Source organism: Aythya marila (assembly GCF_965140915.1).
Source record: "Aythya marila genome assembly, chromosome: 6".
In the NCBI taxonomy this organism is placed as follows: domain Eukaryota; kingdom Metazoa; phylum Chordata; class Aves; order Anseriformes; family Anatidae; genus Aythya; species Aythya marila.
In genome coordinates, this window is record NC_139047.1 from 23307044 (window position 1) to 23331550 (window position 24507).

At 42.5% G+C, this 24507-nt stretch overlaps 1 protein-coding gene across 1 annotated transcript in view; it reads left to right on the forward strand.

The window, feature by feature from the left end:
- Positions 1 to 7176: 7176 nt before the first annotated feature.
- The window catches only part of SNX4 (sorting nexin 4), a 33249-nt gene continuing 15918 nt past the window's right edge, over positions 7177 to 24507 (forward strand). Inside the window, exons 1-6 of the mRNA XM_082763456.1 lie at positions 7177 to 7525; positions 8474 to 8589; positions 17362 to 17500; positions 17577 to 17726; positions 18855 to 18902; positions 22799 to 22854. Coding sequence (XP_082619582.1) covers positions 7439 to 7525; positions 8474 to 8589; positions 17362 to 17500; positions 17577 to 17726; positions 18855 to 18902; positions 22799 to 22854 — 596 coding nt within the window. The 5' untranslated portion in view covers positions 7177 to 7438. The remainder of the gene's footprint in view (positions 7526 to 8473; positions 8590 to 17361; positions 17501 to 17576; positions 17727 to 18854; positions 18903 to 22798; positions 22855 to 24507) is intronic.

Consider the following 24507-nt stretch of genomic DNA (forward strand, 5'->3'; position numbering starts at 1 on the left):
TTCTCCTCATGAAATATATACAGATATGGGAGGGGGGGAGCTGGGGGGAAGAGCTCCGGCTCCGGGAAAAGGGTTTGATTTCTCCAACAACGGCACTGAGCTGCTTCAAGCAGCCCAGGGAACTTCGGAGGGGACCTCATGCCTACTGCCCGCATCTAATCAGAGCAGCATGGGCACAGCTGCACACCTCTTTCATCGGAATAAAACACGGAGGGGAACGCTTCTGTATCTTGACCTGTCATTAATTTGCTGATTTTTCCCCTTTTAGACATAAACTCTGTCTTTTAAGTAAGCTTCAACGGGCTCTGCTTTTCATAGGGATAACTGGAAGGTTTAGGGCAACTTCTTCAGAAAGACCACATCACTATGAGCTTAGCCTAAAGTAGGTGCTTTCAACCCATTAAAGCAGCAGGATTTAAACATATCCTTATATGTTTTCCTGAATCAGGGCCTAAAATAATAACTTGGAGCCTTTAAATAGCTGCTTTCTCCCCAAGATCTCAAACTGCTGTACAAAAACTTGTGAGAAATATTATCCCCACTTACAAAAGGGAAACTGTGAAACATGGCAGAAATTTGACTGGCCTTGGTTGTTAACACAATCAATCAGCAGCAAAAGTAAGAGTAAAATCCTCAAACTCTTGCCCTATGATCTATCCCCATCCTTCAGAGCATGTTAAGATAATGATCAATGTAATCGAGTGGGGCAGAGAGAGAGATGATGTTATTAAGATTTTTTGCAGCTGAAAGCCTGCCCTAGGGTACGGCTAATTTTTTACAGCTATTGATAGATACAGCTATCGTTCAGAATTCTGTGTCAGTGAGTCTCCGTCTTTCTATTTGTCCATTTCACATTTCATTTTTTAGTTCATTAATCAGTGTGTGGAGTATACGCGATGTGGATACACATGTGCTTGCATGTATGTGGATGCGTGACCCGTGAGCATTTTGCTCAGCTGGAATTGGAGTGCTGGGATTTGTATGGTCCTTTCTTTGTATGAATCGTTCCAATAAACTGTTTTGTGTATTATTTATGTAAATTGTGCTCTTAGGGAGTTAAGTTACAGTATCTTTTCCTTTCATCTGTACTTTTAACAAAAAGGGGGGTGTTAGGTGGGGTATAGATATGGCTAATAAATACATGGCTATGCCATGGCCACAGAAGCACATCTCTGCAGAGAGCTGCTTGGTGTGCTCCCTGTTGTTTCAGAGTGCCCAGACATGGCTTAGCCTGTCCTTCATGGATGCCTTCTGTCCTTACCATCGGCTCACATCCTGGGAAAGGTCCAAAATTGTTCTCCATCACTTGGTTGTCTTTAAATCAAGCTGGACATCTTTGTATGCACTAAGTAGTCTTAATGTAGAAGGGATGGGTTGGCCTGAGTTACGACAGCTGAGGTAGGGTTGTTTAGGAATAAAGGACAAGCAAATGTTTAGTCAACTTTCAGAAAGACATTATTTTCCAATCAGAATATTGAAATTGCAGTTTGCACGATGGTTTTATTTGGGTGACCTGCCAGCTCTCTTTCTGGCTTACAGCATTTCAGCATGCCCACAGCTCACTCAGGCTGCCAGCTGGATTTTTCAAATGGGAGCCCTTCTGCGCATTATGAGGAAGCTGGACGAGGCCTTTGCTGGGAACACCACAGATTATTCATGATCAATGGGAGCCTCTTTAAAACCAGGAAGGATCCCCTGCTGTGCCGGGAAACTTGGAGAGAAATAATGTCCTCAGCAGGAGCCCAGAGGGGCTTTAAACAATGGTGGACATTGAGAAAACACGCTGTACAGCTTGGAAGTGTGAGTGCAGGAAGGCTGAAGTGCTGGATATTATTTGTCGAGCCGCAGGACCTGGGAAGCAGGAAGCCTGAGCAGCATTCCTGCAGCCAGGTGCCCGAGCCATGGGCAGCAGGGAGATTTCCAGGTGCCCAGTGCATCCCAGACAGCTTCTGGGCCAACACAAATCCTCTGTGATGCTTCTCCATTTATGCAAAATAATCTTAGGGAAAGATCTGTGGCCTGAGCCCACTGAAATGAGAGGAAAGGCAACAGCTGCCCCATGTGGTGGTATCTTTACAATTTACAGTTGGGTTTCTATGGGAAGCTCTGCGAGGGGAAGCTCTTGGCAATGATGTTTGTCCTGCTCTTCCTAAACAGCTGTACCCACCCTCCAATAAGGCTCATTTTCAATCTGCTTAGCTGAGGTTATTGTAAGCAATCCTCAACTGCGAAACAGGAAGAAGATGGGGCTGGGAGCTTGTTTCTTTCCTAACGCTGTGGTGTCACCCAGGGTTGGGTGGGAGCCCCCCCAGCATGTGCCCCACCAAACAAGGCCTTTCTCTGGCCAACAGCTCCTCTCCAGAGCACCTGCCTGTTTCTCAGACCTTATCCAAGGAAAGACTGCAAACTAAAAATCCACCAGAATTACTTGGAGCAAAGTTAGCAAGAACTCTGGGATTTAGCCTGAAGTGTCTAAACTCACGTTATAGAGCTTTGCTTCAACAAGAGAACACAGTGACCTTTGGAATAAGGCACTGGGGAGGAAGAAGAGATAAATGGTTATTTTTATTGTTGACTTGTTTATGCCTTTTGGTGTAAATTCCCCTGCTTCTCTATTAGTGATCTGGACAACCTCATAACTCAAGACGTACTGAAGGCTGGATTTAAGCTGAGCAATGTAAGGTTTCTGCAGGGTGGTTTTTAAGTTGCATTGTGGGAGCAGTTTTCCCTAAGTTCTCGTTTAGGAGCTGGAAGATATTTACTGGAGAAGTAAAATAAAACTGTGGCCACCTGAAACAATACAGCATATATTTAAACAAAGGTTTCAAACTGCCTGGGTTTCCACTGCAGGAGGCAAGGGTCTGCAATCCATCAATGGATTGGAAGCTCTCAACATGGACACTGAACTCCCCTGTGCAGGGCACCATCATGAGGGACTTTGCCAGACCCCCAAAAAGATGCTGGGTTTACTTCTGCATCAGAAGGTGTTACTTCAGCCCTTTTGATTGTTTGCATGTTGTGTGACTGGACTAATATCTGTTGAATTTTCTCCTATTTTTTTTAATCTGTTGATATCAGTAGAAATCAGTGGTGATGCTGAGTCCCAAGGCTTTGGATAAGGTCCATGAGTATTTTTGGTTTGAGAGGTTTGTTCTATACTTCAAAAATTTCAAAGGCAGGCCTAAGCACAATGGCTACCTGACTGGATCAGGGACTTTGTTTCTATTAGTGAACACAAATCCATGCTCATACTCTTAATTTATGTGCACGTATTGTGTGGTTGTATTGAAACATCACAACTACTCAGTTGTGTTACAGTTAATTAAACATGGGAATTTCAGTGTCATCACTCCTCAATCTTATAAGCATGGCATTAGTTTTACTGTGCCACCAGCAGCAGCCACCTGAGGAGGATGTGCACCCTGAAATGCAGATCTGATTCAGCAGGCATCCCCATCCTGTGTTCATAAGGACACTGGCTCCAACTCTCAAGGGTTTAATAAATTCAGATGCCATTGCCTGGTGAGAGCTGAAGGCATTTGTCATAGAATCGTTGGATCATAGAATCACAGAATCATAGAATGGTTGGGGTTGGAAGGGACCTTCCAGATCATCCAGTCCAACCCCATGCCATAGGCAGCGACACCTCCAGAGGTGACCTAACTTCTAGGCTGCATACAACAGGCTTCTTGACCAAAGGTGCATCAAGATTAAGTAAATGCGTAATTTGCTTATGTCTACTGTTTACAACATTACTACCTTGTTGTTGTTGTTGTTACTCTTGTTCAGTTCTGAACCAAATTGTGTATTTGTTCCTGTTAAGTTTCAGGTTTTTCTCACTGCTTTCTTTTTGCTGTTTTTGGAGCTACTTTCAGTAATTTTTGATTCATACTGCTGATGTTCTTGTCCAGATTCTTTCAAAAATGTGGATTAGTTTTGGCTTTTTATCTTGTATGCATGGATGCAGTTCTGCCATTGGTAAAGTTAATGGAAAACAATTTCAATTGCTTCCCCCACCCCCCCCCCAAGAACACCGAAATTTCTTTTCCACTCTCCACTTTCTTTTTGATGAGTTTTTCTTTCTCTGAATAATTAACTAAATATTGCTTTTCTACTGTTTAATGGCCATTTCACACAGCTATTTAGATGATATAGAAGTATGTCTACGAGGAGGACGGACCTATATGAGGTAAGGATTTCCCTTTTATTCTTTTTGAACCTACTTTTCCTCCTTCCTCCCACACTCTTCCATGCTAAAGCAGCTACTCAATTGTGGTACTTTCTCCATTTCCCCTCTGTGTTTTCTTGGGAAACCTACACAAACACCTTTTTCTGCTCCATCCATACCAGTGACACCATTTGCAGACAGACACCAGGGTCTTCAGTGAGAATCAGGCTTTGGAGACCAAAAGAACAACAGCTGGAGGCCTCCGGTTAGCAAGCACCTTCAGCTCTGAGGGAATAGCTAGCAGAGGGAGGCATGAACAGTTTGACAGCCTGAATCATGATCTTTGTATTGTGAAATTATCATAGGATCCAGGAGCCTGAAGCACAGATCAGAAATGTGCCTCTGAAGGGAAACTCCTGACCATCCTGCTTTGGCTCAGGGCAGGCACAGACTGGGGTTATTTCAGCAGCAGCTGAACTGGGAGGTGCAAAGGGTGCCCAGTCCCAGGGAGCTGGCTGGGGGAACCCTAAAAAACATCCCCTAAAATAGATATGGAATGGTTGCCAGGTCTAAAGAGAGCCTGACTGCAAGAGTGGTTGTGTCTAGCTTTGAGGGAAACACTAAAGCTTATTTTGACCAAATAGAAGTCTTGGAAGTACTCTTAGAAGCACTACTGTGCTGAAACCAGAGCTGGCTAAGGTTTGGGTGCCCTGCCATGACACTGCACTGAAAAAATACCTTCCCAACCTGGACACTGGTGATAAATTCCGACCAACTCTCAGCCTTTCAGGTCCTTCAGGAAAAGTTGTGCGATCGGCTTGTTAGACCTGGAGACATTCTTAACTGTTGAGTTTTATTCAGAGGTCTGATGATCACCCAGATGGAGAGACCTTTCACTTTGTCCCAGTTTATCTGTAAGAAAAGACTGTTAGCCCACTTTGCAGGCTGTGTGTGGGAGAAACGTGGCTCAGGAGGAGCACCCTGTACAGCTGTGGGGCCTTTAATGCTTACCAAAGAGCTCTTTGTTGCATGCTAGTTTGTCATGAGGACATTTCACACTTCCCTTTAATGCTCCCCAGGATATAATGTACATGAGGGTTTCCCAGGCAGTAGGTCATCTTGATTTGGATACTCTTTCTGGTACCCTTTTCCAACGTATGCAGTGAATTCATTCTTGTCCAAATCTGTGCTATGCCACGTCTCTACTTTTTAGGAGTAATAAGAAAAATCAAAGCTGAAAATAGTTTTTGAAATGACTGGATGTTACAACTGCAAAATATTACTGTATGTTATTGATAATGTTGTTTCCATAATAAAAATATTTAATGCAAAGTATGATATCCTGTATGAGCTTCATATAAATATTTCCATTACGTTGCTGATATGGATCTGAAAAATTTCAGTATGCACATCCTGCAAATGCGAGTGTAATTGATACAAGGTATGTATCTTAATGTACATCTTGAGTAAACATAAGAAGACCATACCCTAATGGAAAACAGACTTTGTCTTACAATGTGCAATCATGCTTTTACATCTAAACTGGACTTTGGGTTTAGAAAACAAATCTTAAATCAATCCTATTCAAAGGACAAACCAGAGTTCACATATTTGTAAAAAAACTTTTGTTCTAGGCAAGCCTTTTGTGAAAAAGCTTGGGAAACTCCATCCAGCTACAGTGGTGGAGGGGTGGGAAAAGAGGTATCAGTTCAAACAATCTGAGGAAAAAGTTGAATAAACACTGAAGACAACAGAATAGAAACCAGACGCCAAATATTCATTCATGGGATCTTCAAAGGGGATTTTGTGATTTATTTTAATTGTTGTTGAAAGAGAAAGATTAATTTTTGGATGAAAAATGTATGCAAATTCAGCCCTGGTCAATGATAAAAAAAAAATGGTTCCTCATTAAAGCACAAGAAAGCAAAATAAAGAAACTCATAGCATCAGTTCTTCAGTCCCCTGAAGTGGCCTTTAACCTGGGTTTGAAAAGGGCAGGTAGGAAAAATAAAAAAAAAAGCTACAAAAGTATATTAAAAATATGCCTGAATCAAGGCACAAATCTGGTGCAAAAATGGAAAACCTTAGGGGATCGGCGAGGCATCTCCTGAGAGTCTGAAATGAAGTTTGAACTACAAGGGGCAGATGGGAAGAACCTCTCTGCCCAGTTTGCCAGCTGGACAAGGACTGTGTGGGCACCATGGGGTTCTGAGGGAATAAACCCAAAGGCTGTGATAATGGTATGGATCTGTCAAACCCAAAGGCTGCAATAATAGTATGGATGTATGTTCAGGAGGAGCTGCTGAACATCCCTCTGAAAAGACGGAATCACATGAAAGCACGGTGAGGGCTTGTTCCTGCTCAATGAGAAGAAAGGAGATAGCTGAAACTTTTATTAAATAACAGCAGAGACTTCCCAAAAGGTGAACTCAGGGGATTTTAACTACTCAGGTAACTCTCGGGTAAGCGTGGTGGCGGCCTGTCCATGACAGGACAGGCTTCAGGCACAATGGGAAGGGAAAAGCCTGTCTGGATTTCACAGCACCGCCTGAAAAGAGCCCATAGAGAACACAGGGCAGAAGAGAGGCTAAGTAAAAGCTAACAGAGCATGGAGTCCTTTGGTGCCTGTAAATAGGTGACGTAAAGGAGTAAGAGCAGAAAAATAACCGGCTGGTGGGTTTTACAAAAACGAAAACAAAATCGAGCTGCCAAATGTTAACAAACATCTCATGGGAAAGTTGACAGCTAGTGAAAGTCTGTAAAGCAAAGTGGCGAGTTGTCTTGCTACAGAGGTCAGCTAGGATGGATGCTGCATGGAAAACCCGTGTGAGTGCATCAGAAACTCCTCGATGACCTGAGCACCAGGAGAGGCAGGCAAGCAGCACCTCCGTGGTACAAACATCTAACTGGATGAGGACGAGCGCAGACACGACCACCCAGGGGACAGCTCCAGGCCGGTCCCCGCGGAGGGGAGGCACGAAGCAGCTTCAGGGCGAAGCGGCTGAAGCCTCTCGGTGCCCGGCCGGGCCCTCCACGAGGGGACTTGAGCAGGCGGCCGCGAAGCCGGGGCAGGGAGCCCGAGGCCCCGCCGAGCCCGGCGCTGGAGCCCCGAGCTCCGGCACCCGGGGCGGGCCGGGGCAGCGGCGCCACCTTCCCCCGGTGCCGCCGTGAGCCCGCCCCGGCCGCTCTCTCTAGGACCTGCGATGAGTTTGCCCGCCGGAGCCGGCCTCAGCGCCTGCGCGGAGGGAGGCGGCCGAGCCCCTTATCCCCATGGAGAGCTCCGAGGCCGAGCCGAGCGAGAGCCGCCCGGAGGAGGACGGCGCCGCGCCCGGCAGCGAGCCCCAGCCCCCGGACACGGTGAGGGTGCGGGGGTGGCGGCCTCGGCCCGGCTGCCCCCCGCCGCGGGGCCCTCGGCCTCGGCGCGGCCTAGCCCGGGGGGCCGAGCACCGGCCTTTCCTGAGCGCGCTGCCCGGCCGCCTGCGCCGCCGGCCCGGGGAGGGGGCGCGGGGCTCGGGCGGAGCGGGGAGGCCGGGCCCGGGGGGGAGGTGAGGCCTTGGGGGCTGTGCGCTGCTCGCCGCGGGGCTACAGGTGGGAAGAGCCCTGCTCGGTTGCTGCTCCGAGCAGGGGGTGCCAGTTTTCCGTGGTGTTAATTGTAATTATTATTTTTGGCTTCTCGGCCTGCGCCCCCACACCACGGATTGCACAAAGGGATCGGTCTCCTGGCTGGGTTCGCCTAGGGGGTTCCCGGTACTCTCTGCTTGCCCGGGGGGGCATGCGGTCCGAACCCACTCCTGCCTGGTTGTGTGGGAGATAACCATCGTCCTCGCTGAGATTTAAAGAATAACAGGGAAAAAACAGGGAAATCTCATGCAGGATGTCCTCTCCTCCCTGTGGAAGGGGAGTAGGGGCTGTGTGCATCTCAGGTGTTCAGAGGAGGAATTCACTGGTGGTAGGGAAGTGACTGGGTAGGAAGTACTGAGAACTATTTGCATTAAAAAAAAAAAAAAAAAAGTTACTTTGTTACTTGTAGGAAAAATATTTATTCGTTCTCTGCCTTCCCGGCTCCTGATGACTGAAGGTGTTCAAAGCTGTTTGTTGACTTAGTTTCATCCCCAAAGCGGGTTTTCTGTGTTTGTTTGCACATGTGGCACAAAACATATGTATAAAACAAAACACTGCCAGAGCCTTTATTCTGTAGAGACCTGCTACTGAATGATAGTGGTGTGAGGAAGGGGAGGTAGGGTTAGTAGCTTTTGCTTTGTGTTGCTAATATTACATGAATCTTTATTTTTCTCCTCTAAAAAGATGGAAGACTGTTTAGCAAAAAAAATGGAAATCACTGTTTCGGAAGCAGAAAAGCGGACTGGGAGAAATGCCATGAACATGCAAGAAACGTACACTGCTTACCTCATTGAGACAAGGTGGGTGATGAGAACTTGCTCGCAATTGACCTGGATGTGCCATTCCAAACCCGTTCTCCCTCCTTACCCCATGAAAACATTCAGGTACAGCTGATGAGGGGGTTTAGTTGGTTTATGATTTGTTACGTGATAACAACGTGCTCTGGAGGAGTTTTTCCTGCAGAAACCTGGCATCTGGTCTGCAGTTCAGTACTAACACTGGTTTTGCCTAACTCTGCACTGTAACTCTACATCTGAAGCTAGGTGGAAAAATGTGTGCTCGGAAGGTATTGCTTTAACGCAGTGTCAACAACTGGGTTGGATAAATTTATATCTGTATATATAAGGTTGTATATGCAGCTTGCGTGTGAGAGAGGTTGTGCTTTGTGGTCTAAAGTAATGGTTAGACTTGTTTGGGATCACAAGGAAATAAAGAAGTCTCTTGACTTAGGTCATGTGGTCAGAATTTACTGCTCCACTAGTGTTTGAAGTGTATGTGGTGATCAGATCAAGCAGAACTCCTTGTAAATGTTCTAGGGTAAGGGTTAATTATTTCCTTCCTTCATACTAGTTTGAACTTTCACTGGAGAATTTACTGCTTTCAGTCCTCTTCTGTTAGTAAGATTAATAATACCAAGTATGGTTAACACACCCAGTACCCAAATACAACTCACAATTTTAAGTATCGAGTAGTGAACAAAGCTTAAAAATCTTTCTTATAGCTCCTTCCCAAACAGTCACAGATGATCCTGCACAACAGGAGTCAGGTTATTCAGCTGAAGCAAGGATTTCAAATTTGCCTTTATTAGGAGTTTTGTATGTGTCTTCTTTACATTAACAGTTTTAACTGTTGGGCCTTGCCTCAGGAATGATGGGCTGTATGGATAATACTCTCTGAAATAAAAAAGTTTGAACTCTTCACAGCCTTAGCAAAATGCAGCCTGAGTTTTCTAGTTGCTAGCTCAAGGGCTTCTCAATTTGTTTAGCTGATGAAGTGTCGTAGCAGCCGTACTGACCATGGTGCAGACCTACGGGGATACACTTACTGTATTTTGCTGAACTTCATACTGTACTTCTGCTTTGGATTTTAGTTGTGTTTTTAGAATACTGTAGCTCTTTGACACTTGTTGAGATGTTTTTAAAATACTTTTACAGTGTATTGATATCAAAGACCAAATCTTCTCACATAGCTAATGCTATTTTTCCTTTACTGGTATTTGTAAGTGAGAAGGGAAGGAAATTGGAATCACTGGTATCTAACTGTGATATGGAGTATACTCTGGGGGCATCTTTATGCAGCCCTAGAACATGCTGACTGCATCTCCTTTCTCAATCATCCTTACATTACTTTAAACTCTCTCCTGCTGGTCTTTCCCAGTGGTTCCTTCCTAGTGGCAAAACTGTGTTTTGCTGCCCAGATTGCCTTCTTTCATTACGATTTATTTTGTTCTGTGGTCAGCAAATACCAAGACCAATTACATGTTTGTCACAGCGCTATTGAAAATGTGGGTTTGTCACATCTCTTATAAAATAGGTACTCTATTCCTTTTGCTGAGAAGGCAAAATTTCTTGCATAAATATAATTGCTGGCTATTAAATGAGCTTCCTGCTGAGCCTGTAGCTGTAGGTGGGCTTCACAGCAATTTGTCTGTGGGTAATAGGATATTTTGGAGCTGAAGAATAAAACTCAGTTTATAGGAATATAAAAGGACGACCGCTTAATGGTTGTGTTACACTCGTGTGAACTGGGTTTTCGCTGTTACTGCTATCTAGGATTTAACTCTGATTTGAATCGAAGAGTTGTGTGCATCTTGGTGAATGAGGCACAAGATGGGTGCAATTAAAACCACCATATATTTGTTACAGAACAGGAGCTGACTACTTCAACTTTTAACACGTTAGTTTTGCTAGCTCAGACAAAGCTGTTTTCAGAATATAATTGATGATGTTGCTTCCTTTTTCTTTTCAAAATGAGAAGATTTATTACTACTCTCACATTTTCATGTGCTTTGTTGATTTTTTTTTTGTAAGTGATAGTGCACCTCGATGTAGGTTTTTTTTTTTTTTTTTTTTTTTTTTTATGAGACAAAACAAACTTCACTGCTGTAGACCACCGGAGTCTCAGCAAATTCCAAGGGTCATGCTTCCTGAAAGCATCTCCTTCAGTCTTGGTTTACACCTTTCTGCATTAGCTTAGTGGATTTTTGTGGTGAGCTATTTCCGTTCAATTAGTCTTGAAGTCAGTTTGTTTCCCAGCTTCCGTTAAACTATACAGTTATTTAAAAATAACTCAGCTCTTACATTCTCCCTGTGAGAACAGATGAACACTTCCACCTCTTTGTGTGAAATGGCATTAAGGGAAATACAAATTCTTATAATTAAGATGTGTAACTAAATATTCCTTCTTGCAATGCAGGTGCTCAGTGTATCATTCCCTTCCTATAAGGGAAAATGCAAATATCCAGGCCCTCTAAATTCACAATTGTTTGCTTATTAGAAATTTAGGCATCTGTGTCTCATACCAGAATCTTCAAGCTGCAAGAACTGAGATGGTATGAAACTGAGCATTTGTCTCCCTGGCTTGTACATTCTTGTTTTTTTGTGACGGGGCTGAAAATTAACCAGGATATAAAGGACCTCTAAATGCTCTGTGTTGATAAACTGCAATTTGTTTTATTTAATTATGGTCCACACAGGGATGCCTTTCTTTCCCCATACTCTATAAACAGCTTCTCCTGTAGTAGTAGGGCACTTCATCAAGCTAACTCTGCTTCTGTCCTTGCTGGCTTTCAGATCTCTAGCCTTGTCCTTGGGGTGAAGATAGTGAATGTAATTATTTTTTCCTTTGTGTGTGTGGCTTTAGGAAAGAGTAACACAACTTTGTGCAGCTTGGTAGTTGACGACATGAAGACTACTCTGAGAGAAATGGGCTTGGAAACCAGTAGCCAGCTAGGTCAGAGTTCAGTGGCACTGATGTAGCACCATGGGACTTCAAGAATTTATCCCTTGCTGTGCTTTCTTGGAGTTCCTTTCCCAAAGTCTCCTGTTGCATGTTGCCCAGCATGTGTTTCCTGGGGGTAGCACAGAACAAATGCCCAAAGGGGCATGCTGTCTTCTAGTATAACTGCAAAAATGCAGTTTTCTGCTCATTGAGAGCCGGGAATATTGTTTGCTCCATCCAAAGGAAGTGTTAGGAAAAAAAAAACAAAACAAAACAGGAAAAAAGTCTGAATTCAGTATGAGGCTTAAACAGGGAAGAGTCAGGAAGCTGAAAAAAGATGGAAGAGTTAAAACTCAGTTTACTGCTGGTTTTTACTCAATTGATGTTATGAATCATTAGCCTGCCTAGAAGATGTGTATTTTAATTAAAAACAGCACTCTTTAGCTGATGATATTCATGATGAGGTAACTTGTTTTTTGGTCACCTTCTGACAGGAGAACTGCCTCTTTGCCTTACAGCTTGCCAGGTACCTTTGGGTGACTCACAAAGTACAGAGTCGATCTGTAACGATCCTTTTTCTGTTTGTTGAGAGGCTGAAATGCATAGACCGTTTTTAGATATCGAACGGAAAAGGCGTCCTTGGATGGTATTCGTCTTCACAGAGCGTGAACGTTGTCCACTGCAGGGGAGTGGAAGTAGCTGGAAGGTCAAAGGCTGAAAGCTCAGGTGCTGCCTCCCCAACCGAAGCGGTGATTGGCTTTACAGGGAAATAAACTAATGTATTTCCTTCTCTTCTGATTTAATGTTTTGCAGCCATTCCTCCTTTTATTGCATTAGGAATTGTTTAATGGCTCATTTAAGATAATTAGTTTTAAATGGCAAATGGGAAGAGGTTAATTAGATGGACTGAAGTTTTCACATTGGCACGTCAAATTAAGGCAAATGAACGCGGCTTTTGGAGTAATGTAATTTTCTAATCGCTTACGATAACATCAGTTATGAATGTAAAAGCTGGAGGTTTCAATTTTGTCTTTTAATTTTTTTTTTTCAGGCAGGTTGGTTCATTCAATGAATAACGTGCATTGTTAAAACTGTACTTAGAGGGGAAACATATGGTTTTCCTGCCTGAAGACTGTACAAGTATTATATTGTGTTTTTAAAACCAAAACAAATTGAGAAGTTTGACTGAACGTCAACAAGTGATTATAATCTTAATTGAAACTGGTCTGCAGTACTTGTATTTAATGGTAGAGTTCATAATGTGGTCTAAAAAATTAGATGGTAATGAAGGTATTAAGTGTAACGAGTACTTTTGTGGATTTCCACTTCCTTTCTGGAGCGGTGTTCCTGGGGAGAAACACTCTTGTAATTGGTGATATTTTATGGTCTCATAACGTAGCCAGGTGGGGACATTTTTTGGTGCAATTAAAAAAAAAAAAGGGATTTCTCTCATTGTGCTTGCCTGTCCCAAATCCATCCTTGCAGTTTCAAACTCCTTTTTTTATTTAAACCTTGTTTAAAAGGCAGTTGTGTGGATGTAGGCTTATAATTGAGGGCTGTCCAGTACTTTCCTGCCGCAGCTTTCCAAAGAACTGCTGCTCCTGTCCTTTACTCAGCTGTGCAGTCTTGTGCAAAATCTGGTTGCTTTTACTTTGTCAAAGCTTGGGTGGAAGGGGGATTTTGAGCTAGTATTAATAACTTTAAAATGCATCTTAAACGTATTCAGATGGGTGAATTGGAGAAGCATAGCTGCTTTTTTTGGATGTTGCACAGCTGTCCTGTTGTCTTCCCACTGCAGCTGCTACCAGGGAAGTTTCACTGCCTCTTGGAGAACAACTGGGGTGGGTGCTGCCAGGGCAGAGGCATCAGCAATCCCCATCGTGCAGAGAAGGCAGAGTGTAGTACATGCGTGGAAGACTCTTGCTGAGGTGTACTTTTTACTGAGGTGTTGCTTTTTGCAATGGGAATTCGGGCAAAGAAGTACTGCAAAAGAACTGCAAAAAAAGAGCAAACTACCCAGGCAAGTTTGTCCTGCAAGGTTCTCTAGTAGTCATCTAAACTGCAATTTAATCTATTTCTTCAATGAGGTTTGTGTGCCCCTAATAAGAGCTGTAAAGCTTGACTAACTTCAGTTTAGGGTAGCCTAGCCTCCTGTACACAGATCCATTTCCTCAAAACAAACTGGGCCCGGGCCTTCAACTGACCAGACTTCAGTGTGGACAGGGAAGATGTGGTGAGCAGCGTGATCTGTGTAGCATCATCAGTCTGCTTCCTTCCTCCTTGAGTTCTCAAGGCCTCTCTTGAACAAAAAACTAAAGTATCAGGGTCCCCGTGTCACTGCTGTGGTGGTACGAGTTGGCTGTGCCTTAGGGCTAGGTATCTACAGAGCTGTGGTCTTTCCCTGCTGAAGCCCTGCACTTCTAGACAGCTTTTCAGAAAAAAATTAATTCCTATTTAATCTCTTGATTCTTTTTTCTTTTGGTGGGTAGGCTGAGATGTTACTACTGATTACTGTGTTTTTTTTTTTTTTCCTTTTTAGATAACAAATGTGTTGTTAATTCTGACAGGTAGAAAGCTGGTGTAGCAGGCTGCTTGAAAAAGCAAAAAACACGCTTAAGACTCCAAATGGTTTGTCTCCGTGGCTTCTAGTGTATAGTTAACTCTGCAAAGCAGCCATGAAGCATTAAGGGCATAATTTACACCGGAGCATTCTCCTGTCAGAAGGCTGCTCTCTCTTGCAGTGACAGCTTACTGATGGTGTGTTGACCTGAGCCATTGCAAGTGATAAATGAAGTGCTACGCTATTAAAATATGCGATGATCCTATTGATGTGTTTGCCTTCCTTCAGTATTTGTAGGAATGGATGGGAACCTGGAATATAAGTGCGTTCTCTTCTGACCTGCAGTCTGTGTTACAGATGTAGAGGACACGCTCTTTATCAAGTAGACCCAAGTGTATGAAGGAACTTTAAATTTTATAAATAGATTCTTCTTGATTTCATTTCTCTTTCTTCTGTTTGTAGCAGAGTGCTTTTTTTAGTTCTTTTCCTAGACTTGTGGTGCTAGAATTAATGACAACAAATGATGATGGGACTCTTAAGTGCAGGAATTGAGAGTTTTAAGGAAAACACGGGTCAAATTCTTCATGATAAAGCTGACTTGGCAAAGATGGCTGTGGGGAGGAATGGCAAGCCTGAGCTGGGTATGTGAAGGCAGATCAGCTATGGAAAACAAGTGACTTAACTTATTTATGTTATTATATTGGCATGAGAGTGCTATATTGAGACCGCTTCCAAATGCGTGCTACCAGAATTCTGGATAGGTCTTTTCAAACATCTTGTGAAGCTGTACTTCTAAAGAAGAGCACTTGAAAATGGTGTTGGAATGTCTGGACCAGAAACTTCAGGCAAGTCTCTGCTGGACACTGCTGCCCTAGCAGTAGGATGTGTCTGCAACGTGGATGAACCCTTCTGCAACACGGCTGCATTCTCAGGGCTGGCCTGGCCTGTGTTTTTATTCTCTTCCTATTCCTGTTTGCTTGTGCAGTATGTTCTCAGGCAGGGTCTACGTAATCCTGTGGTGTATTGATGGTAGCAATCTTGCTTAAGTGTCAGCAATAACCCATACAGAAGTGGTGCTCTTGAAGCCTCTGTTGTAAGTCCGTGCAACTGAGTCATAGCTGCTGAAGTTGGAGATCTGAAGGTTCCCTAATTCTGAAGTACTTCAGTGTGAATGTCTCCAATGGTCAAATTATTTACCAAATCCTGCTGGGAGTTTCTCTTCTAGGAAAGGCAGGTTTGCATCTTCAGCTTTCAGCCAAGCAACTAATCTACTGGGGCCTGATAGCTTAATTCCTTATCTGCATAAATTAACCTCTGGCCCAGCACTAGTACAATCAGCAAATAGGTGCTTTTCAAGAATTGGATAACTGAAATGTTTGAATAATGCAATGTTTGTGTAGCGAGGAATGCCGTGCAGCCTGTCAGCCCAGTGCTGAGCTAAACGTATTCTCCCCAAAATATCATGGTTGTAGTAACGACTTTGAGTCAAAATACTCAGTAATAAGGAAATTCTTCCTACAAACATACAGTAGGCTGTTTGCAGTGTGACTTAGTGGCTGTCAGCGGTGTGCTGGCCTTTTTTCCTAAGTCAGTCTGAAACAGTTTAAATCTGCAGCAGTTTAGGTTGAATTGTTTTTATGAGTATAGCCTTGTTCTTTATTCTTTCTCCCAGTGAATTTTCTTCCTACAGCTTCAGTTACCTTACTCATGACCCTACTCATTTTTAAAAACTCCTATTGTGTAATTCTGTATTATATTACTTCAATCTCAAAGTGGAACCATAATTTATTTTTCAAAGCAAGAGGATATAGAAGTGCTGTTCCTCTCTAGTAAGAGTTCAGAAGGATGACAAAGACTACCTCTATTTTTTTAGGTGTATCAAATACATGGGGCTGCTCTGGGGCAGGGTTGTTTGTTTTTCAGTAAGGTCAGTAGAAAACCAACCTTGTAGATTTAAGAATAGCTTTAAGATACCAAATGATACGTGATCTCTTTAGATATCTTTAAAACTTTAGTCCATGAAGTTCTTAAGAATTCAAGAGCTACGTAGCGTGAAAGAAGCTGTGGCCACAAATGCAAATACAGGAAATCCCATTTAAATGAGAACTTTACTCTGCAGGTCTTCATAGCAAAGAAGTCCATGGGGAATGGGTTGCCCAGAATGGTCGCAGAGTCTCTGCACTTGAAGATATTCAAAACCCAAATGGAAATGGCTTTGAGCAACCTGCTTTGAGAGGGAGTTAGACTACAGACCTGCAGATTCCCTTTCAACTTTAATTACTCTGTGATAAGGTCATAACACAGTTAATATTATTCCATACAGGGTTTTGCCAGGGCTTCGTACGTTAAGGAGTCACTTAGTGTAAGAGCTAAGGTAGGCATAGGCATTGCTGGTTTCTGTGAAGTGCCGTGTCTGAAGGCTCTCTGTCTATTCTGGCATATGCTTACTGCCAAGAGGTGATCCATCTGATGCTTATTTTAGGATATTGCAAAGATTTTTGGTTGCTTTAACTGTCTTGTATGAAGAATTATTTTTTTCAGGTTTTTAGTTACTCTTCAGTCCTATAAGATTCCACGATTTCTTCTTTTATAGTAACACACAATTCTTTAATCCCTTGCTGGATGATGTTGGCTTTGTGTTCAACGAAATGTTCAGATGCATCAATTTTGTACCCACATACTGTATCTTGAGCTAGGTTATTAGACTACGCATCCTTCCTTAATCGTTACATGTGAAAAGAACAAAAGATTGGAAGTGCTTTGAAATTTGCTCCTTTTTCTTGAAAACAAACAAGCCAACAAAACTTTAAAATTTCATGCTATTTCTCTTTTGAATTATTCTGGCTGTTACAGATGATCTAACTTCTGTCTTATGTGGAGACTCTCCCAGTGAATAGTAAATTTCTTCTTGCAATGCACTGTATCCTTCAGCGATTCATGAAGTCATGCTGGCTCGGAGCCTAACGCTGTTCCAAGACAAATATATCTAATTCTATAGTGCTGTGAACTAAGCCACTTGTATAACTGGACTGTGACCTACCTGTTTGTGGTGTGATGAAAATGCATTGACTTTTCCTGTGCTCCTGGCATGTGCAGATGTTTTGAGTGCTATCAGGAAGATATCAACATGATTTGTCTTTTAAATTGAGTTTGTAGACACAAAATTAAGATTAGATTATGAGCAAGTTATGTGGTAATCGTCACTGTGAAACTATTTTTAGGTTCATTGCTGATGGTGTGAGGAAGAAGGCGGTAGCTTACTAATGTTCAAACATGCTGTTTTATTTTTCAGGGCTGTTGAGTCCCAGAATGAGGGACAGTGCTCCCCAGTGGACTCCCTGTGGCGACGTTACAGTGAATTTGAGTTGCTGAGGAATTATTTGTTAGTTACCTATCCACATATTGTTGTTCCACCTTTGCCAGAGAAAAGGGTAAGGAAGCTGTGGCTGCAGCCTGCTCTGTATTGTTTCTTATTTATTTGCCATTAACACTCTTCTTTTCAAATAGGCTGACTTTGTTTGGCACAAACTCTCAGCAGATAATATGGATCCAGATTTTGTGGAAAGAAGAAGAATCGGTTTGGAAAACTTTTTGTTACGTGTGGCTTCTCATCCTGTTCTTTGCCAAGACAAAATCTTTTACTTGTTCTTAACACAGGTACAGGAAAATGATGTACTTTCTAAATATATATTTGTAGTGATCATTTATTTAAGATAATGCCCTTTTCCTCTTCCCTCCCACTGTCCTGTGGCTTGTTCTGTGTCTAGGAGAAAGATAGACAACATTAGTACACTTGTTTTAGCCAGATGACCCTGATTAGTACAGATGCTTTTAGCCAGATGACCCTTTTCCACCGTAATAGCCTGTTGCAGTTGTACAGTTGGCCTTCTAATGTACCTTATGGCTTTATTCTAGTCCAATTTTAAGGCTTCTAAGAGAGAATTTTCACCTCTTTTGAACAGCATATTGAGAAGCTAATGTGTTGGCTAAGAACTACTCCAGGTTTAGTCCTAGGAAAGCTAGCTTGTTATACTGCTGGCTGCAGAGGGTGTACTGGCGACTGATTTGCCTTTTGGTTGTGTGTGGTTTCTTTCACATTGCGTTTTAAATTGTGATCCTCTCCTATGTTATCCCAAATGTTGTGATCTGATTGTTAGCCAAAGCATTGCATTCCTGCGGTTTTCAACTTTGGGCGTTTTTTGTCTGTGCTCTGATCAGAGATTTCCAAATAGTGGGCTGAACAGAGATGTTTGCAGTAGCACAATAGAGTATGCAGATGAAGTAGTATGGGTAGCAGTATGGAAGCAGTGGAGAAACAGCTACTACACATGAGCAAGATGACTGCGTGCACAATAAACAGGTGACTTCAGTCACTGCCCGCACGTTTTCTCTGTGCTCTGTCTTAAGCTGCAAAGGTCCTTGGTGCAGCTGATAGTCTGCCGGCAGATATCTACCCTTCTTTCTAAAGAGTTGAATTTTAAGTCTCTTAGACAAAGCTGGGTAGGCTTCTCCCTCACCCCCAGTTGATAGAACGTGGTACTGGAACACCCTTACGTGATGAAAAGAGAAGTTTTGGTGGGAGGTTAGTGTGTAGGCAAAACATAAGGACATGTTAACCTGGGTTCTTGAATTGAGATGGGGAGGGTGCCTGAGGCAGGCCCCAAGCCCACTGGGAGACTCTTCTTTCAGGTCTGATATGGGCTTGGTATAGGGAGTCGGGAAAGCTGTGGCACTCCTAAGTCACTTTAACAGTACCTTCTTTTCTTGTGCGTTATTTCCTTTTAGGAAGGCGGATGGAAGGAAATGGTGAATGAGACTGGATTTCAGTTAAAGGTAATTACTGTAGACATTTCTTTTGTGATTTGTGACACACAAATACTTCAGCAAACATTGTAGGCTATCTACAAAAGGCTATTTGCTGTTAGAATTAGTTAAAGGCATTGCTTTAAGTATATTTATAACTACAAAAAGTGGTGTTCTTGGCATGTAGTAGGTTAAGGCTAAAATTGTCAAGTTCTGTAGGAAGTTTGTTAAAACGTGCCTGTGTTTGATGCCCAGCTTTATAATTCTGCTAGTAACGTGAATTATGCTACTCAGAAGCTTTAAAACTAAGGACTGTGAGATCGTAGCAGTGCTTTTGTATGTTGTCAACTTAGCTTAGTATCAATTTAAAGGTTGGTGTCAGATTTTAGCTGGTAAGAGATACAAGTTGTCTTTGCTTAAAAAAAAAAAAAAAAAAAAAAGCAATAGGAGTGTGAATTTTAAGTTTCTGTTAAGGACTAAGATGGAACGGATGTGGTGCCCCTTAACTGTTTAAGAGGAGCACATCTTGAAGTAGTACTATCCACGTTGACATCAGTGAGTTCCTGACTTGGTAATCTGGTGGAGGACTAGAGGAATAAATGATCAAAGATCTCCTGGCTGGACAGGATACGAATCAGTGAGAAGCTAGCAGATTGCAGGGCTGTGCATGGAAATGTTACTGTATGGGTACAAATACTAAGCTTTTGTTTCGCTGTAACGTGATCAGCTCTTAGGAAATCACAACTGGGAACTAGTTGGAGAAAGCCCATTTTTTTTCTGAATAGTGAGAACTGAAGAAAATCACTGGTGCTTATCCTCGGTGTCCAAACAACTTTGTTACTGACACATAATGTTGATAACTTCACTTGACAGTAACTCCCTCCTGTCATGGCAGGGCTTGCATTTTGCTAGTCTTTGTAATGCAACAATGTCAAGCTATTTTGCTAGTCCACATGCTTTTATTTCAGCTGTACTCAAACTTCAGAAAGTTTGGATTGGCAGTGTGTGTTCAGGAGCCCATGTGGTGGAAAAGAAAACTCGTAGAGGAGTGCTGAGAATATTTGAGTACCAGAAACCATATTGCAGATCTAACAAAAGATGAGTGGTCTCATTTTCCTGTTGGATTGGATTGTGGATATAGTTTTCTTTTTCCAGTTCTTGTTTCCTTAAAGAAAAGTAAATTTGCAAAATTCTGGGGAGAATCTTCTTTCCTTTTTTCAATGTTTAAAGTGTAACCCCCTCAGATTGCCTGGTTATTTAGCATTACACTGGAGGACAGAAATCTACAAATGATTCACTGCATGTCTAGGACTAGAGTCAGACCACTGGCTTAAGTGCTGCTGCTGTCTCTGCTGCTGCTGAATTAAAGCAGGATGTGTGCTTGGTCCCAAAAGGTTTGAACCAGGCTAACTTGACTTTAAATTAGGCATTAATGCAGTGTCGCTGGGCATGTTACAGTTGAATGTCAGTGTTGGAGGCTTTGTTTACTCTGCTAGCCATATCATTAAATCATGCCTTTCCTCCCTTCCCCCCACACCGAATTTTGTTCTTTAGGAGATTTGTCACTTGGACCCTTCCTGTAGGGATGAAGAAATAGTGGCAACTATTCTTCCCTCCCTCTTTAGTTTACTTAAACGATTATGGCATCCCAGTAGGAATTAACTGTCTGAAACCTCCTTGCTTGTACTTCATTTGGTGGGGTATTACCTCTAAAATGCTTGTTCATATTGATCTTAAATCAAGTTTAAGACTGGACAGATGTTTTTCTAACTGCATAACTGCGTGGTGCGAATGCTCCAAAGTGGTGTGTGGGAGTTACCGTGCTGTTAATGGCAAGAAGGAAATAATCCAGCATAGTGTTGTGCACCGGCAAGGTCTTGGTTCCTGCCTGACAGTGCTTTTATACTTGCTGAACTCTTCCTTCAGAGCATTGCATGTCTGTAACAGAAGGCAGCAACCTGCCCTGTAATTGTAATGTAGGTAGCGATTCTCTTCAGGTATAAGTCTGTTGAATGTGTACTCTGTCCTTACAAATATGAATGGCTTTGGTGCCTGCCATTTGAACATAAATACAGTATTTTGTGAAAGCTACCTACAGGAAGGGGCTCTGATTAATGACAGCATAACGAGGTAGTGTTTGTACTGCAAGAGATCGTGTAAAGAGGACATATAGGCACATCTGCACTGTCTGAAATCTAGCTGGCATGTATATTGTCTTGTGGGAGCAGAGCAGTGAAGGCATAAGGCTGTACAGGCATGTGGAGCACTCTGAGTAAACACAAAGCCTGGGCTGGGAGCTGGAGATACTGCAGGGCTTTGTGTGCCTTGTGCTGTCTTCGTTGTGCTTCTCAGCCCTGCCTTTCTCTTCACTTTGCCGAGGTATTTTTAGAGGAGTTCTGCATTCAGCAGTGATAATGAGCCTGTTTTCTTCCAATATCTCTCAGTCTTACAGATTTCATTTATTTACCGTTCAGTTTGTGGATTTTTTTTTATTTTCTGATTGCTTGCTGGGGGAAGCAATCTGCCATCCTGATACAGGACTGTTGTGGTGTAGAAGACTTCAGTCAGTAGCTGTCAGCCCAGTTGCTTTTCCCTCAGCTTAGATGCTGTCCTAAGTGCCCTCTGAATAAGGAGGTGGTTCCAGGTGGAAAGAACTTGCAGTGATACTGAAATACAGGTATTTTCTGCTCAGGCTCTATGCAGTGGGAGGTGGAACAGTCTCAAGCAGTGCTTGCCTCCTCAGGAGAAGTTGCTGAGAGCCCTAAAGGAAGGACTTCCCCTGGTTTGAGAGGACGCTGTGTTCTGTATGCTGTAAAATTCACAGCAGCTCTCCAAGTTCTGAGTTGGCTAAACCAGTGCACAAAATATTCCCATGCCATATACTGGCACTAACAAGTACTGTTGGAGTAACTCACTGCTAGCAGTTGTGACACAGTGCACTATAGGAGATCTTGAACACCTCATAAGGTATATTCTTTTTGTTTTTGCACTGGAAGGAGGGTTGTTTTGATCAAAAGTAAACTTCAGCCATTTTACATGCGGTGTGGCTTTTATGTGGTATAACCGAGCCTTGGTGAAGCTGTATGTGAAGTGCCAGAAACGTTGTAATGTGGGACTTCAGTGGATGAGGCTGAGATGTCTCATCTGGATTTATATATATTTTTAAGAGGAAATAACCATTGCACACTTATTAATGCTCAATTAAACTTAAAAAGCCAACAACCAACCAACCAAAAAACCCCACCTTCTTAGAGGTATTTCCTACGGCTGTTGCAGTCGCTAGTAAAATGACATCTCAAAAAGTAGCCAATTAACATTATAATTAGGTATGTACTTTCTTCTGTAGATACCTATATATATTATAGAAAAGAACATTGAAATTAAAATAGTTCAGTACTGATATACAAATCACATATTTTCTCTAAAGCGACTCATAAAATAAGAGAACACCATATATAAGGTTTTGATTTCACCGGGGAACTGTTCCTAGTAATAAAGAACATACAGAGGTCACTCTACCACTGGTTTTATTTGGTTTGAAAAATATAAACTAGTTTGTCCATATGGTCTTATGTTACCTAATTGCTTCATCTAAGAAGAATGTAAGGTTGTGTATCTTAACTCCATGATTTGTATAGCATTTTTAAGAAGGGACTGTTTTTGTGGGATTTAGGATTATACCTGCTTAGTATTAGTGGATACTGTTTACATCCTAATTCGCAAAAATATATTAGTTTTCTACTTTTTATTAAAAAAAAAAATCTGACATGCAGGGCAGCTAGTGTCAACTTGTTCAATGTCTGAAGATTAAAATATGCCAGGAAGGCAGGACTTTTTTCTAATGGTGCTGCCAGAAGGCTGAGATTTTTGTCACTGGAATTTAATTGCATTAAATTAACAAAGCTTTTTTTTTCCCCTTTTTTCAGGCAGATTCCAGATTAAAAGCTCTTAATGCAACATTCAGAGTGAAAAACCCAGACAAGTAAGATTCCACATCCTTCCTCCCTCCCTTTCCCCTTTTCAGTTACAACTGTAACTTCAAATGACAGAATATTCTATCTCCTTAGAATAAATTCAGAAAAGAAAAATGATCTTTCTGCATTTTAATTCTTAACAGAAGCCCAATAAGGAGGCAGTGTGAAAAGACTTGATAAATCCTATTTCTAGAAGCAGGAAACTTTCAGAAAAATGCCATTACTTCATGTAAAATGAGTCTTTCCTTTTAGCTAGAATAAAAGGAAGGGTTAAAAAAGACCCAGAAAAATAACCTCTTAATATTTGTTTGCAATGAAACCTTTCCAAACATGAACAGAGTACAGATTGATAGTAGGTCTTTCCAAAAGTGTACAATAGTGTACAATTCTGGATGCACGCACGCTGGTGTTGTAGTTCATAGCTGTCTTCAAGCTGCCAAATTTCACAGATGCTCTTGGAAGTCTTGAGGTCAGTTGGGCTCTGCTGCAGCTTAGGAAGCTCAGAGACAGGCGCTAGAGGTATCTGCTGGATCAAAACCTGGAAGTACAAGGGGAGGATCATCCAACCCTAGGTGATGTGAGGAGTGTAAAACGTGAGTTTCTATGCCTGCAGGTGTTGGGAACATCAGGATGCAGCAATAGGATCAGGAGATCTTGCTGTTAGCCCTCTATATACATTAGACATGCATGCAGCGCCCTTTTGGGTTCATCTGCTGTCCAGTAGTGGCAGTAGGACATGCTGTTTAGGGAGAGGATGTGCCTGACTGCTCTCTGCTGTTCTGTTCCCTTTGTACTTCCCCAGTGCCCGTGGGTGTCATATGAGGGATGTCAGAGGGCACACACCTAGATGTCAGTTAGTAGACTTGTCTGTGAACCGGTCCAGTCCCTCTCTTTTGGAATTTGTTGATAGTGTTTGTTTCTGCAGCCTTCTGTGGCAGCAAGGAAGCTTTTAGCAAGCATTTAATATGTATGAATGCTCATGAATGAGATAAAAGACGGTAATTCTCTTGGTATTTGCAGGTGAAATTGCCCCCTTTTTGAATGTTTCATCCAATATCTTTGTTTGTGACCAGCGGGAGTTTGCTTTTCCAGCTTTCGTGGCAGGGAAACTGCCGGTAGTCTGCTCATAGATAGGAAGGGCTGGTTAATGCCGAGATGAGAAATTTGCTGTTATCTTTCAAGGTAACTTAATGTTGCAGAAAGCAAAGCTGTTGTGAGAAGTGGCTTGGTAAAAAGCAGGAGAATAGTTAATACAAGGAAAATAGGAGGAATGGCTTGTAACAAAAGCAGTCTCTGAGTATCTAACTCAATAGGGACTTCACAGTACTTGAGAGATACGGCGTGTGCTTTCTGTTGTATTCTGCCAGCTACAAAACTTCCAAATTGAACTTTCAGTTACAACAGCAAGCAGTTTTAAGAGTTGCTGAATAACTGATGAGCGTAACTTGTATTTGTTTATTCAGGGAGAGCCTGCATGGCTGTGACAGGAGGTGCAGTGCCTTGCTCTGCCTGGCATAGCTGTGCTCGAGCTGCCTGCAGCCTGACTCCTTACCCTTCTCTGTTATCTTTGGTTATATGAGTAGGTGGTAAAGTGGGTTCAACAACCTCACCTAGCCCAAACAGAAGACGTCCCTGCTGTGTGGAGTGGAGGCTTTCTGGGT